This window comes from Phacochoerus africanus, chromosome 2, assembly GCF_016906955.1.
Source record: "Phacochoerus africanus isolate WHEZ1 chromosome 2, ROS_Pafr_v1, whole genome shotgun sequence".
In the NCBI taxonomy this organism is placed as follows: Eukaryota; Metazoa; Chordata; class Mammalia; order Artiodactyla; family Suidae; genus Phacochoerus; species Phacochoerus africanus.
The window spans coordinates 241,275,723-241,290,366 of NC_062545.1; the positions used below are offsets into that span (position 1 = coordinate 241,275,723).

The window sequence follows — 14,644 nt, forward strand, 5'->3', positions numbered from 1 at the left end:
ATATACATTTCTACGTATGTAAATAAATGGAACAGGTTTGGAGTATTTCTCACCAGAACTGAATAATAGTTGTTCCTCTGGGGGCGTGGGTATGGGTAGGAGAGCCAGTGGGTGGAAGAAAAAAGAGACCCAGGATGAGGAGGGTAGTCAAAGGTTCACCTAAATCTGTAATAAATTTTATATAAGAAGATGTAAATTAATTAAATATTAATAATAAATCTTTCTTCAGCAACCCTAGTTCTCCCAGGCAGATTTAAACCCTCCTTTCTGTCTGCTTGGCATCTTGTAATACATCCAGTATAACAGTTGACATAATGTTTTCTGTGTAGCCTCTTTGTCTCTCTTTCCTTCATAAGTTTCTTGGGGATAAGAGATTTAACCCCTAACAGTTGGTGCTTAATAAGTAAGTATCGAGGAGTTCCTGTTGTGGCTCAGTATTAATGAACCTGACTAGTATCCATAAGGACACAGGTTCAATCCCTGCCCCTGCTCAGTGGGTTAAGGATTTGGTATTGCCATGAGCTGCAGTATAGGTCACAGATGTGGCTCGGATCTGGTGTTTCTGTGGCTGTGTTGCAGGCTGGCAGCTGCAGCTCCGATTTGACCCCATATGCCACAGGTATGGCCCTAAAAATATATAAATAAATAAATAATAATATGTGTTGAATCCATAAATGATCAAATGTCTGAATTACCTAATAATTTAATAATGCTTCGTATACTTACCATACTCTGATTTACTCAGCTCTTTATTCTCCTCTTTTGGATATTTTTAATGTTTCCAGGTTTTGACTTTTTTTTTTTTTTTGGTCTTTTTGCCATTTCTAGGGCCACTCCCGCGGCATATGGAGGTTCCCAGGCTAGGGGTCGAATTGGAGCTGTAGCCACTAGCCTACGCCAGAGCCACAGCAATGTGGGATCCGAGCCGCGTCTGCAACCTACACCACAGCTCACGGCAATGGCAGATCGTTAACCCACTGAGCCAGGGCAGGGACCGAACCCGTAACCTCATGGTTCCTAGTCAGATTCGTTAACTACTGCGCCACGATGGGAACTCCTCCAGGTTTTGACTATTAAAATAACCCCTAATGCACATATTTGGGTATGTAACTTTTCTTCTTTGGAATTATATTCTTTTTTTTAAATTTTTTTACCAACTTTAATGTACTCATTACAATGATTTAATTCCTTGAGGTTTTTTCCAGAGTTCAGATATACTTTTTTTTATAATGATTTCTATTTTTTTCATTATAGCTGATTTACAGTGCTCATCAGTTTTCTACTGCACAGCGCAGTGACCCAGTCACACACACAGGAATACATTCTTTTTTCTCACATTATCATGCTCCATCCCAAGTGACCAGACGTAGTTCCCAGTGCTATATATCAGGGTCCCATTGCTTATCCATTCCAAAGGCAATAGTTTGCATCTATTAACTCCAAATCCCCAGTCCTTCCCACTTCCTCCCTCTCCCTCTTGGCAACCACAAGTCTTCTCACCATGTCCATGTTTATCTTTTCTATGGAAAGGTTCATTTGTTCCCTATATGGTGTTCCAGATATAAGTGAAATCACATGGTATTTGTCTTTTTCTTTCTGACTTTAGTTAGCATGAGAGTCTCTGGTTCCATCCATGTTGCTGCAAATGGCATGATTTTGTTCATTTTTATGGCTGAGTGGTATTCCATTGTGCACATATTCCACACCCTGTTAATGCAGTCATCTGTGGATGGACACCCGGGTCGTCTCCATGTCTCGGCTACCGCGATTAGCGCTGCAGTGAACATATGGGTGCACGCATCCGTGTCAAGGAAAGTTTTACCTGGATATATGCCCAGGACTGGGACCGCTGAGTCACATGGCAGTCCTATATATAGTTCTCTAAGTTAGCTCCACACTGCTTTCCACAGTGGCTGCACCAATCTACATTCCCGCCAACAGTGCAGGAGGGCTCACCTTCCTCCACACCCTCCCCAGCATCTGTTATTTGTGGACTAATTAATGATGCCCATTCCAACCAGTGCGAGCCAGCACCCCACAGTGGTTTCGATCCACATCTCTCCAATAATCAGTGAAAATGAGCACCCCCTTCATTTGCCCATCGGCCATCGTATATCCTCCAAGGAGAAATGTCCATCCAGGTCTCCTGCCCATCCTTCAGCTGGGTTGTTGGCTCTTCTTGCTGCTGAGTTGTATAAGTTGTTCGTATATTCTAGAGATTAAGCCCCTGTCATTTGCATCATTTGAAAAGATATACTCTTGAAGGTTATGTTGTTCCATCTTCTGTAATGTTCTTTGTATGGTGTCTTATGTGACCAACAACACTGCCTGTACCAGACTCAGCTGAAAAAACTGTCATTCCCTTATCAACTTTGCCAAATATCTCATCAATTTAGCATTCTGTGACATGGTAAAGATTTTAAAAAAATGGAATTATATTCTTATAATATCTTTTCAGGATTAGAAATATTGCACTAAGAATGTTCTGGCTTCTAGTGTAAAGCCTCATTGCTTGCTTGTTCTTGATTTCAACTTAGAATCAAAGACATTAACACTAGATGGGGCTCTAGAGGTCCTCTAGTCCCAACAGTCTACATACTTTTTTCAGATCTTTTCTTCAGATATCCTATATATCCCATCATTTTTTTTTTTAAGACAAAAAGCTGAGCTACTGTATTTTAAGTAGATGCCTGAGAGTCCAGGGCCTCTGCTTGCCCTGTCCTGCCCTGAAGCACCTCCCTGGGATCCTATGGCTCCATTAAACCATTTGAAAACCCCAGATCTAAGATCTTCCCTGTCTTACAGCTGATAATACTGAGATTTTGGAAGTAAAGTTATTTGTCCCAAATCACCCAGCTAATCTGTTGCAGTGGCAAGACTAGGATTCAGTGGTCTTTGAAGGGGTAATACAAATAGCAGTTATGAGTATATACTTTGAATTCAGAGAGATGATCCAGCTGTGTGGCTTGAGAAGACTGCTTCACTTCTCTGAGCTTCCGTTTTCCTGTGCATAAAATGAGAATAAAATATATCTCACAGATTACATGAGATAATATGTGCAATATATGCAGTTTCTTTTGGTTTGTTAATCTTATAGTACCTTGTGCAATTTAGATGCTTAATAATTACCTGTTTAAGGAGTCAGTGAAATTTTCAATTGAGGAAAGGTTATTATTCGGTGTGCTAGACTATGCTTGATTTCTCTTGCAGAAAGTATAATTTCCTGTAACATTACCAAGGAGAGAGAGACATGAATTTGCATACAGCTTGATTTGGGACATGTGAACTCACAAAATGCACTTTACAAAATCAGCCTCTAGGTACCAGGGAATCTGAGAAATGTTTCTCCTCTTGCCTTGCCTTTCTGATTAGATTATCTGCTATGCCATGGCGTGCACAGAAACTGCAAGAATTGCTCAGCTTGTGGCTCGTCAGAGGAGTTCTAAAAGGAAAACTGGGCGGCAAGTTAATTGTCAGATGAGAGTAAAGAAAACCATGCCATTTTTTCTAGAAGGTAAGATCTTTTCACATGCTAAAAATTTTAAAGCCTGTCTGTGAATACATTGCCATATGGAAATATTGTTTATATTCATGATAAATACTGATATTTGTTAACAGTCTTATGTCAAAGGAGACATCCTGAAGCTAGTGTTTCCATTTGAAATTAAGTGAACATGATGAGCGTGACCTACTAAGTAAAGTAATTACACAGTGTGAAGTAACTCAGCATTGATTTTAATTAAACTTATGGGAAAGTGTGCTTTCATGCATTATTTTGAGGGAAAGCCTCCTCTACATTATTGGATGAACCAAGAACCTATGAGTTCATGTCTTATTTGGGAAATCATGTCTTTTAGTATGAATCCTCTGTTTGCAGAAAAATATGAATTATATAGTACTCAAAGGTAGTATAGGCAAACTCAGCCAATGTTTACTGAACATTTAGGTCAAAGAGCTTATAATCAGTTCTAAAACTAAATTCTCAAGAAATAGTTCTATGATAATATAAAAGAATAGATGCCTTAAATGCCACAATGAGCATTTTACACAAAGGAGCAATCATTGTGAGAATGGCAGTGGAGGGCTTTGGCTTTGTGGTGAAAGGGAGGCTTGCACCCAGACCTCTAACAACTGAAAGAGTTTAAACTGATGGAGAAGAGATGGGACGACCAAGATGTTGCAAGAATATGAGGTGACTACCACCGAAGCATTAGTTGGTAAGTAGAGGGAGAGTAATGGGTTAGTCTAGCAGATGAAGCCACATTTCAAAGTACTTCATCTGCTGAATATGTACCAACCTACTCTCCCCCTGCTGACCATCCCTCCAGTGTCCACCTCCTCATATTCTTACAAAGCTGTGCTGAGAATAGTCACCCACAGGAAACACCTGGACAGGGGAGTGATGTAATGAAACCAGGGTTTGGGGAAGCTTATTGATTCCGTTATGTATGCCTAACTTCATAGGAAAACCAAAAGCAACCCTCAGACAACCAGGATTTTCTTCAGATTTTTCTCTCAGCAAAAAACACAATCCAACACTGTTAAGAGACAAAGGAAACTCTCTTGGACTTAAATCTGATGCTGAAATGCCGCCTTACACATTACAGACAACTATTGGAAATGAAGTGTTCAAAGATGTTCCAGTGCAGAGGCATGTGACCATGTCTGCCAACAACAGGTATTTGGGCTTTGTCTGGCTAAAAGGAGAAGTTTGGTGAACCTAAGATAATAAATGTGAAAAATGTGTGTTCAGGGTAAGAAGGGAATACTTTCTGTTTTGTGTAATGTAAATTCACATGTTAGTAGGGAAATGCATCATTACTGCTTAGTCTAGTCTACTTTTCCTGGCTGCCTGAATGTCATTCTCTGAATATCTCCGTTTTGTATTTTTTGGTGCATTGTTGGTCATCACTCCTTGTAGAATTCATTTTAAAAACTCTCACAAATTACTCTGAGATGCTATTTCAGCATAACCCACTTTTTCCAAAAACCTTTCTTACAATTCATTTTGTAAGTTTTAAATAAAATCTCATTGATTTGTACACTCTACTGTGTTCCAATAATCATGTCCACAGTTAGTAGCATTATCCATCCATGTGCCAGAATACTGGACTGGCAGTAGTACCACAACCTTAAAGTCTTCTTTTGAATGCTGCCATTCACCAGCCAGGTGAAATACGTGAAAGTATGTCACCTTTGGGGGCTGTGGTGTCCTCATTTTCCCAATGAAAATGTTAGTGATATCCTCATTTGCCAATAGAAATGTTAACTAGGTGATATCAAAGTTCTTTTCTGGCTCAAAGTTTTATGGTTTTATGAGGTAACTCAGGTCAGCAACCTATGACCTATGGACCAAATCTGGCCCATTGCCTGTTTTTGTAAATAAAGTTTTATTGGAACACAGCCTCATTCCTTTGTTTCTGTATTTGTGGTGGGTTTTACACGACTGCACAGTTGAATAGTTGTGCAGAGACAGTGTGGCCTGCAAAGCCTAAAATAAGTACTATTAGACCCTTCACAGAAAGAGTTTACTGTCTTCTGGTATAGATGGATCAGTATCACATTCTTCCACATTTGGTATCGCATTCCTTTGCCTCTGCAAAACAAATTTTGTTGTAGTGTATTCCTGTAAATAAATCAACGTTCAAAAATTCCATTTTGTATAAAAGATAATCCCCCTCCCTCCAGGCACTCCCCCAACCCTAGAATATTTAAAAAATTAGTTTTTTAAGTTAGGTAAAAGCGTACTAATTTTTTATATTTTGATATTTTTTTAAAGTAACCCTTAACTATTTTTTATAATAGTATATATTTAATGGTGTTTATGGTTAGTTATTATAATTTTTATAAGGGTTATAAAATACACAATTAAAACTTGGGTCTTAACCCAGAATACTAGTCGGGTCCAGTATGTGACTGAGGTACCATTTCTCCTCTGGTTGTGTGCTTAAATTTCAAAATTTTGAATTGAATCTATAAGACAGTAAAACTAGGTATTCTAGATTATAGGCCCAGAGGAGCATTCTCTACCCCATGGTCTGGTGTTTCCTACCCCTCACTGTATGGCCCAGGTAAGTGCCTTCTATCCCTGCAGATAGCACCAGCAGTGACTGTGAAGGTCCTGACAGCACCAAGCAGCCCAAAGAGTGGGCTCAAGGTGGCACTTTCTGACCTGCAGCCTAGTGTGCTCCAACCCCTCCCACCTGGCAGCACTGGGGCCAGGTAAGTGCATTCTGCTTCCATAGCCAGCACCTGCAGAAATCAAGCAAGAGCCCCAGCAGCAGCAGGTTAATGTACCAAACTAGAATAGCACCGTAAGGGCCCTGAAAACTAAATTATTGTTGAAACCACAGTGTACAGAAGTGGGCCGGAGGTATATGAGCAACCTAAACAGGGTAGCTGCCAGCTAAAACAGGACATTTGGGTAGGATCCAGAGTCTCCTAACACATGTCCAAATGTCCAGATTACAAAAGAAGAATCAATTGTCATATTCAACTTGAATGAGAAAAGATAATCATTTGGAGTTCCCAGTGTGGCACAGGGCAAACGAATCTGACTAGTAACCATGAGGCTGTGGGTTCAATTCCTGGCCTCGCTCAGTGGGTTAAGGATCTGGCATTGCCGTGACCTGTGGTGTAGGTTGCAGACATGGCTCAGATCTGGCATTGCTGTGACTGTGGTGTAGGCCCATACCTGTACCTCCGATTTGACCCCTAGCCTGGGAACCTCCATGTGTCATGGGTGCAGCCCTAAAAAGACCAAAAAAAAAGAAAAAAAAAAGACACACAAAAAAAGAAAAGCAACAGACACGAATATTATGATGAACTAGATATTAGAATTATGTGACAGTGGAGTTGGCTCAGCAGGTTATCAACCCAACTAGTATCCACGAAGATGCGGATTCAGTCCCTGGCCTCAGTGGGTTAAGGATCTGGCGTTGTCATGATCTGTGGTGTAAGTTGCAGGTATGGCTTGGATCTCACATTGCTGTGGCTGTGGCGCAGGCCAGCAGCTGCAGTTTCAATTCAACTCCTAGCTTAGGAACTTCCATATGCCACAAGTGAAGCCCTAAAAAAAAAAATAAATAAATAAATAAATAAATAAAAATTTTAGAAAATAAGAGTTATTTGACAAGGATTTAAAAGCAGCTGCCATAAAAATGCTTCAATTAGCAATTGCAAACACTTTTGAAAAAATGAAAAAATAGAAAATTCACCAAAGAAAGAGAACACACAAAAAAGAACCAAATGGAACAACCAAAATAAAAATGGAAGTGTATGATCTCAGTAGGAGAATGATACGACAGAGAATAGAATCAGTGATCTTGAAGATAGAACACTAGAAATTATGTAAAATAATTAAAAGAATAATAAATAGACTTAAGCAAAACAAATAAAACTAATTGAGCCTGAGGGGCCTATGGGGAAAGAAAACATCTAGCAGAGCCTTAGGGACATGTGGGGGAGATAAAATATAATACTTGTATTATCAGAATCTTAAAGGAAAGAGTGGGCTGAAGGAGTATTTGAAATCATAATGACTGAAAACTTCTCAATTTGGCTAAAAATATAACCTACAGATTTGAGAAACCTAGGACATCCCAAATAGGATAAATCTAAAGAATCCCACACCAAGACACATCAGAATGAGGCTTATGAAAACTAAAGACAAAGAAAAAATTTGAAAACAGCCAGAGAGAAATGACACATTGCCCATGGGGTAATACCAGTTTTATGTGGATTTCTCATTCACAGTCATGGAGGAACAATTAAGGAAGGAAATGATACTTTTTTTTTAGTGCTAAAAGAAAAAAACTAGTCAACCACAAATTCTATATCAAGGAAAAACATACTTTGGGAATGATGGGAAAATAAAGACATTTTCAGGTGAAAGAAAACTGAAAGAATTTGTCACTAGCTGACTTACTCTTAGAGGGTAACTAAGGGAAATTCAACAGAAAAGAAATAAATAGCTTGGAACTTCAGAAAGGAAAGAAGAGAATGGGTAAAAACAGGTGTAAATAAATGTATTAGCCTTCTCCTCATGAGTTTCTTAAATCATATTAGTTTGAAACAAAAATTACAATGCTATGTGATGAGGTGTATGTAGAAAAAAACTGAAAACAATTACATTTGTAAAGTATGGAGGGCAAGGAGACCTAAATGGAAGTAAGGCTTTTACATTTAAAGTAGTAAAACAGGAGTTCCCATCTTGGCGCAGTGGAAATGAATCTGACTAGGAACCATGGGGTTGTGGATTTGATCCCTGTCCTCGCTCAGTGGGTTAAGGATCTGGCATTGCCATGAGTTGTGGCCTAGGTCTCAGATGCAGCTCGGATCTGGCATTGCTGTGGCTCTGGCATAGGCCAGCAGCAGCAGCTCTGAATTGACCCCTAGCCTGGGAACCTCCATATGCCACAGCTGTGGTCCTAAAAAGACAAAAAATAAAATAAAATAAAATAAAATAAATAGTAAAACATTGACACCAGTAGACTATGGTATTATATGGTATTGGAATGCATAAAACAACCACTAAGAAAACCATACAAAGTGATATACTAAAAGACACTGTAAATGAATCAGAGTGGAATTTTCAAAAAAGCTTAACTCACAAGAATGCAAGAAAAGAAAAACAGAAGAATGAGAAACAGGGAACAAATAGAAAACACATAATAAAGTGCAGACATAAGCCCTAACATGGCAATAATTATTTTAAATGTAAAAACACAATAAAAGATGTTCAACTTTATTATTCATTAGGGAAATGTAAATTGAAACTATAGTGAGATACCATTCCAACACACCTATAAGAATGGATAAAATAAAAAATAGTTTTACAATAATAGTAAATAACCTTAGCACCTCACTGACATCAATGGTTAGACCATCTAGACAGAAAAATCAGTAAGGTAAAATGATTTTAAACAACACATAGACCAGTTGGACTTAATAGATATCAAGTCCAACTGGTCTGCTGTCCAAAACCAGCAAAATACACATTCTTTTCAAGTTTACTGGGAGCATTCTTCAGGATAGATCACATACTAGGCCACAAAACAATCTTCCACAAATTTAAGAGGGTAGAAATTACATCAAGTATTTTTTATGACCACAGAGGTGTGAAACTGAAAATCAACTGTGGAAAGAAAAATGGTGGTGGGGGGAGAAAAAGAAAGATTAAACTGCAAGCAAACAAAGTCCAGGACTGGATGGCTTTACAGGTGAATTCTACCAAACATATGAAGAAATAATACCTATCCTTCTCAAGCTATTCTAAAAAATTAAAGAGGAGGGGATACTCCACAATCATTCTACAGGGCTACCTAAATTATCCTCATACCAAAACCAGACAAAGATACTACAAAGAAAGAAAATTATGGTTCAATATCTTTGGTAAATATAGATGTAAAAAGTCCTCAACAAAATATTAGCAAATCAAATCCGATAATATATAAAAAGGATCATATACTGTGATCAAGTTAGATTTATTACAGGGTCACAGGGATGGTTGGACATTTGCAAATCAATGTAATATACCACATTAACAAAAGGAAGTATAAAAATCACATGATCATCTCAATAGACACAGAGAAAGCATTTGACAGAATTCCATATCCATCTGTGATAAAAATTCATCAAAAGCGTAGAGGAAATAGATTTCAACATAATAAAGGCCATTTACAACAAACCCTTAACCAGCGTCATACTCAGTTGTGAAAAGCCTTCCTGCCAAATCTGAGGACAAGACAAGAATGACCACTCTTGCTGCTTCTGTTTAACATAATATTGGAAAATTTCCCTAGTGGCCCAGTGGTTAAGGATCAGGCATTGTCACTGCTGTGGCTGAAGTTTGATCCCTGGCCTAGGAACTTCTGCATGCTGTGGGTGCAGCCAAAAACAAACAAACATGCAAACAAACAAACCCCATAATATTGGAAGTTTTAGCCACAACAGTCAGACAAGGAAAGAAATATCCAAATTGGAAAGGAAGAAGTAAAACTCACTATTTGCAGATAATATGATACTTTATATTTAAAACCCTGAAGTCTCCACCACACAACTGTTAGAACTAATAAATGAATTCAGCAAAGTTGCAGGATACAAAGTTAATATACATAAATCTGTTGCACTTCTGTACATTAATAATGAAATATCAAAGAAAGTTAAAAAGCAATCACATTCAAAATCACATCAAAAACACATCAAAAATAGTAAAATAGCTAGGAATAAACTTAACCAAGGAGGCGAAAGACCTGTACTCTGAAAACTACAAAACACTGATGGGGGAGATTGAAGGTGATACAAAGAAATGGAAAGATCTCCCATGTTCTTAAATTGGGAGAATTAATATTGTTAAAATGACCACACTACGCAAAGCAGTCCACAGATTTAATGCAATCCCTATCAAAGTACCCAGGACAGGAATTCCCATCATGGCTCAGTGCAAGCGAGTCTAACTAGCATCCATGAGGATGCAGGTTCGATCCCTGGCCTTGCTCAGTGGGTTAAGGATCTGGCGCTGCCGTGAGCTGTGGTGTAGGTCACAGGTGTGGCTTGGATCCCACGTGGGCTGTGTATGTGTATGTGAGCTTGGATCCCATGTGAGCTGTATATGTGGCTCAGATCCCACGTGTAGCCCAGTAGCCACAGCTCAGATTTGGCCCCTAGGCTGGGAAGCTCCGTATGCCATGGATGCGGCCCTTAGAAGACAAAAGACAAAAAAAAAAAAATACCCAGGACACTTTTCACAAAACTAGAATAAATAATCCTAAAATTCACATGGAACCACAAAAGACCACAGATTGCCAAAGCAATCTTGATAAAAAAGAACAAATCTGGAGATATAACCCTCCCAGACTTCAGACAGTACTAAAAAGCTACAGGAGTCAAAACAGTATGGAACTGGCACAAAAACAGATGCATAGGTCAATGGAACTGAATAGAGAGCCCAGAAATGAACACTTGTACCTGTGGTCAATTAATCAATGACGAAGAAGGCAAAACTGTGCAGTGGAGAAAAGACAGTCTCTTCAACAAGTGGTGCTGGGAAAACTGGACAGCTACATGTATACACTGCTCTCATACTGTATACAAAAATAAACTCAAAATAGTTTAAAGACCAAAATGTAAGACCCCAAACCATAAAAGTCCTAGAAGAACATAGGCAGAACACTCTTTGACATTAATTGTAGCAATATTTGTTTGGATTTTACTCCTAAGGCAAAAGAAATAAAAGCAAAAATCAACAAATGGGACCTGATTAAACTTAAAAGCTTTTGCATAGCAGAAGAAACCTAGTGGCTGGCTCAGCAGGTTAAGGATCCAGCATTTTGACTGCTATGGTGTGAATTTGATCCCTGACCGGGGAACTTTCACATTCGCAGTTGTGCCCCTCCCCCCAAAAAAACACCAAAAAAGAATCCATCAACAAAATGAAAAGACAACCACAGGATGGGAGAAAATATTTACAAATGATGTGACTGATCAGTTAATATCCAAAGTATATAAGCAGCTCATACAACTCAGTATTAAAAAAAAACCAATACCAAACCAAAAAAAGTGGGCAGAAGACCTGAATAAACATTTTCCCAAAGAAGGCAGATGGCTAATAGACACATGAAAAGATACTCAACATCGCTAATCATTCTACAAATACGCAGTGTTCGAGAGGATGTGGAGAAAAGGGAACCCTTGTACACTGTTGGTGGGAGTATAAGTTGGTGCAGCCACTGTAGAAAACAGTATGGAAGTTCCTTAAAAAGCTGAAGCTAGAGCTACTGTGTGATTCAGCAGTTCCACTCCTGGGCATATATCCAGAATGCAAATCACTAATTTGAAAAGATACATGCACCCCAGTGTTCATAACAGTGTTATTTACAACAGCCATGACATGGAAGCAACGTAGGTGCCCGTCGGCAGACAAATGAATAAAGATAATGTGGAATATATATATACACAATGAAATATTACTCAGCCATTAAAAGAAATGAAATTCTGCCACTTGCAGCAATGCAGAAGGACCTAGAGAGTATTAAGCTTAGTGGAATAAGAGAAAGATAAGTACTGTATGATATCAGTTATATGCAGAATTTAAAAATTAGTACACATGAATGTATATGCAAAACAGAAACAGACTCAAAGATATAGAAAACAAAGTTGTGATTACCAAAGGGGAAAGGAGAGGGGGAAGGAACAAATTAGGGGCATGGGATTAAAAGATAAAAACAACTATGTGTAAAATAGATAAGAAACAGTGATATATTGTATAGTACAGGGAATTATAGCTATTATCTTGAAAAAACTTATCATGGAATATAGTCTGCTAAAATACTGAATTGCCATGCTGTAACCTGAAACTAGTATAATACTGTACGTCAGATATACTTCAGGAGTTCCCGTTGTGGCACAGCATAAATGAATCTGACTAGTATCCATGAGGATGCAGGTTTGATCCTTGGCCTTGCTCAGTGGGTTGGGGATCTGGCATTGCCATGAGATGTGGAGTAGGTTGCAGATGCCACTCAAATACTGCATTGCTGTGGTGTGGCTGTGGCCGGCAGCTGTAGCTCCGATTCGACCCCTAGCCTGGGAACTTGCATGTGCTGCAGGTGTGGCCCTAAAAAGCAAAAACAAAACAAAACAAACCCCAAATATAAATACACTTCCATTACAAAAGTAGTGATCATATTGAATATAGCAAGGATGCAGAGAAAATGGATTACTCATACATGGCTGTTGGAAATATAAAATTGTGTAGCCACTCTGAAAAATAGTTGGGGAGTTTCCTTTAAAGAAAGACTAAACATGAGACAACTGTTTGACCCAGGAATTCTAGTTTTGAGCATATACCCTAGAGTAATGAAAACTTACATCCGCACAAAAACCTGTAGACAAATGTCCATAATAGTTTTATTCATAGTAGCTGAAAACTGGAAACGACCCACATGTCCTTTAGTAGGTGAAAGGTTCAACAAACTTGAGTACATCCACACTATAGAATACTTCTCAGCAGTTAAAAGGAATGAACTACTGATACACGCAAGAGCGCCAGTGGAACTAAAGGGAATTACTCTGAGTGAAAGGAGCCACACACTGTTACACACTGTGTGATTCTATTTATACAACATTCTTAAAATGACAGAATTACGGAGCTAGAGAACAGAGAAATGCTTGCTGAAAGTTAGGGGTTGGAAAGGGGGAAGGGTGTGGCAATAAAGGGGTAGCAAGAGGGAGCCTTGTAGTGATGGGACCACCATTAATTGTAGTTGTGGTTACCTGGACCTATATGTGTGTTAAAATTGCACAGAGCTATACACACACATATAAAAGTGGTGAAATTTGGATTAAACCCCAATGTTAGCTGCCCAGTTTCGATACTGTACCATGCAAGATGTTAAGGGAAACTGGGTGAAGGGTATGTGGGACTTCTATGCACATTTTTTTTTTTTTGCAAATTCCCAGGAATTTATAAACATTTCAAAATAAAAGTTTAAAAATGTATGCCAAAAGTTTTATATATGGTTTTAGTTTTGAGAATTAATATGTGCTTTTGTCTTTTGCCTTTCACCATAAGAATTTTGAATTCCATAAAATAGAATATCTTGTACATTCTTGTACAGTGATTTCTAGAACTACGTACCTAATTATCTTCAGCTGTCTTTCTTTGGGTGGATTTTATGATAGACTTTTAGTTATAGACTATTAAAGATGTCGTAAAACATCTTCATCAAATCTTTTGTAAAGAGCATAATGCAAATTGAAAGATATATCTTTAGAGAAATGTGAATACCATCTGGTGGCAGAGGTTCTGGGCAGCCTTTCTAATTAAAAAATCGAAGAAGTTGCTCTGACCAAAATAGAAAAATAGCAAAAGATTTTATTTCTTAACTTGTGGAATATTAAGCAGTAATATTAAGTAGTATAAGCTATTATGAGTTTAAACTTTTTAGAGTCGCCAAATCTTTTCAGAAGCTGATGAAAGCTGTAAATGACCTTCCAGAAAAATTAATTTGTGTCCATATACATGTATCTTTATGTACTAGTGTAGTAGACACATGGGCACTGGGAGTTCCAGTCGTGGCTCAGCAGTTAACGAATGGGACTAGTAACCATGAGCTTGCAGGTTCGATTCCTGGCCTTGCTCAGTGGGTGAAGGGTCCTGCGTTGCCTTGAGCTGTGGTGTAGGTCACAGATGCAGCTAGGATCCCACATTGCTGTGGCTGTGGTGTAGGCTGGCAGCTGTAGCTCTGATTTGACACCTAGCCTGGGAACTTCTGTATGTCGTGGGTGCGGCCCTATAAAGCCAGAAAAAAAAAAAAGATACATGTTCCCCAGAAGTCTATTCTCAAAAACTCTGGTTAAGAACTCATGCCTGCCAGTTAACAAACTGGAAGGTTCTAGAAAAATAACGTGATATTCTCTAATATTACAGATATCAGTCTAAGTTTACCGTGTGTCTACAGTAAAATAGAAAAAATAAAGAATGAGGGTATATGATTGCTTTGTAGTTTCTCTGGGAAATGTCTATTTCTAAAATAATATGGAGTTCCCATTGTGGCACAGTGGTTAACAAATCCCACTAGGAACCATGAGGCTGTGGGTTCGACCCCTGGCCTTGCTCAGTAGGTTAGGGATCCAGCGTTGC

The 14,644-nt window shown here is 38.6% G+C and overlaps 1 protein-coding gene across 3 annotated transcripts in view; it reads left to right on the plus strand.

Annotated features, from left to right (window-relative positions):
• Positions 1-14,644, plus strand: part of TDRD7 (tudor domain containing 7) — an 83,040-nt gene that overhangs the window by 16,559 nt on the left and 51,837 nt on the right. For all 3 annotated transcript variants that reach the window (XM_047767981.1, XM_047767982.1, XM_047767983.1), the window contains 2 exons: positions 3,373-3,514; positions 4,465-4,678. In XM_047767981.1, coding sequence (XP_047623937.1) covers positions 3,373-3,514; positions 4,465-4,678 — 356 coding nt within the window. The remainder of the gene's footprint in view (positions 1-3,372; positions 3,515-4,464; positions 4,679-14,644) is intronic.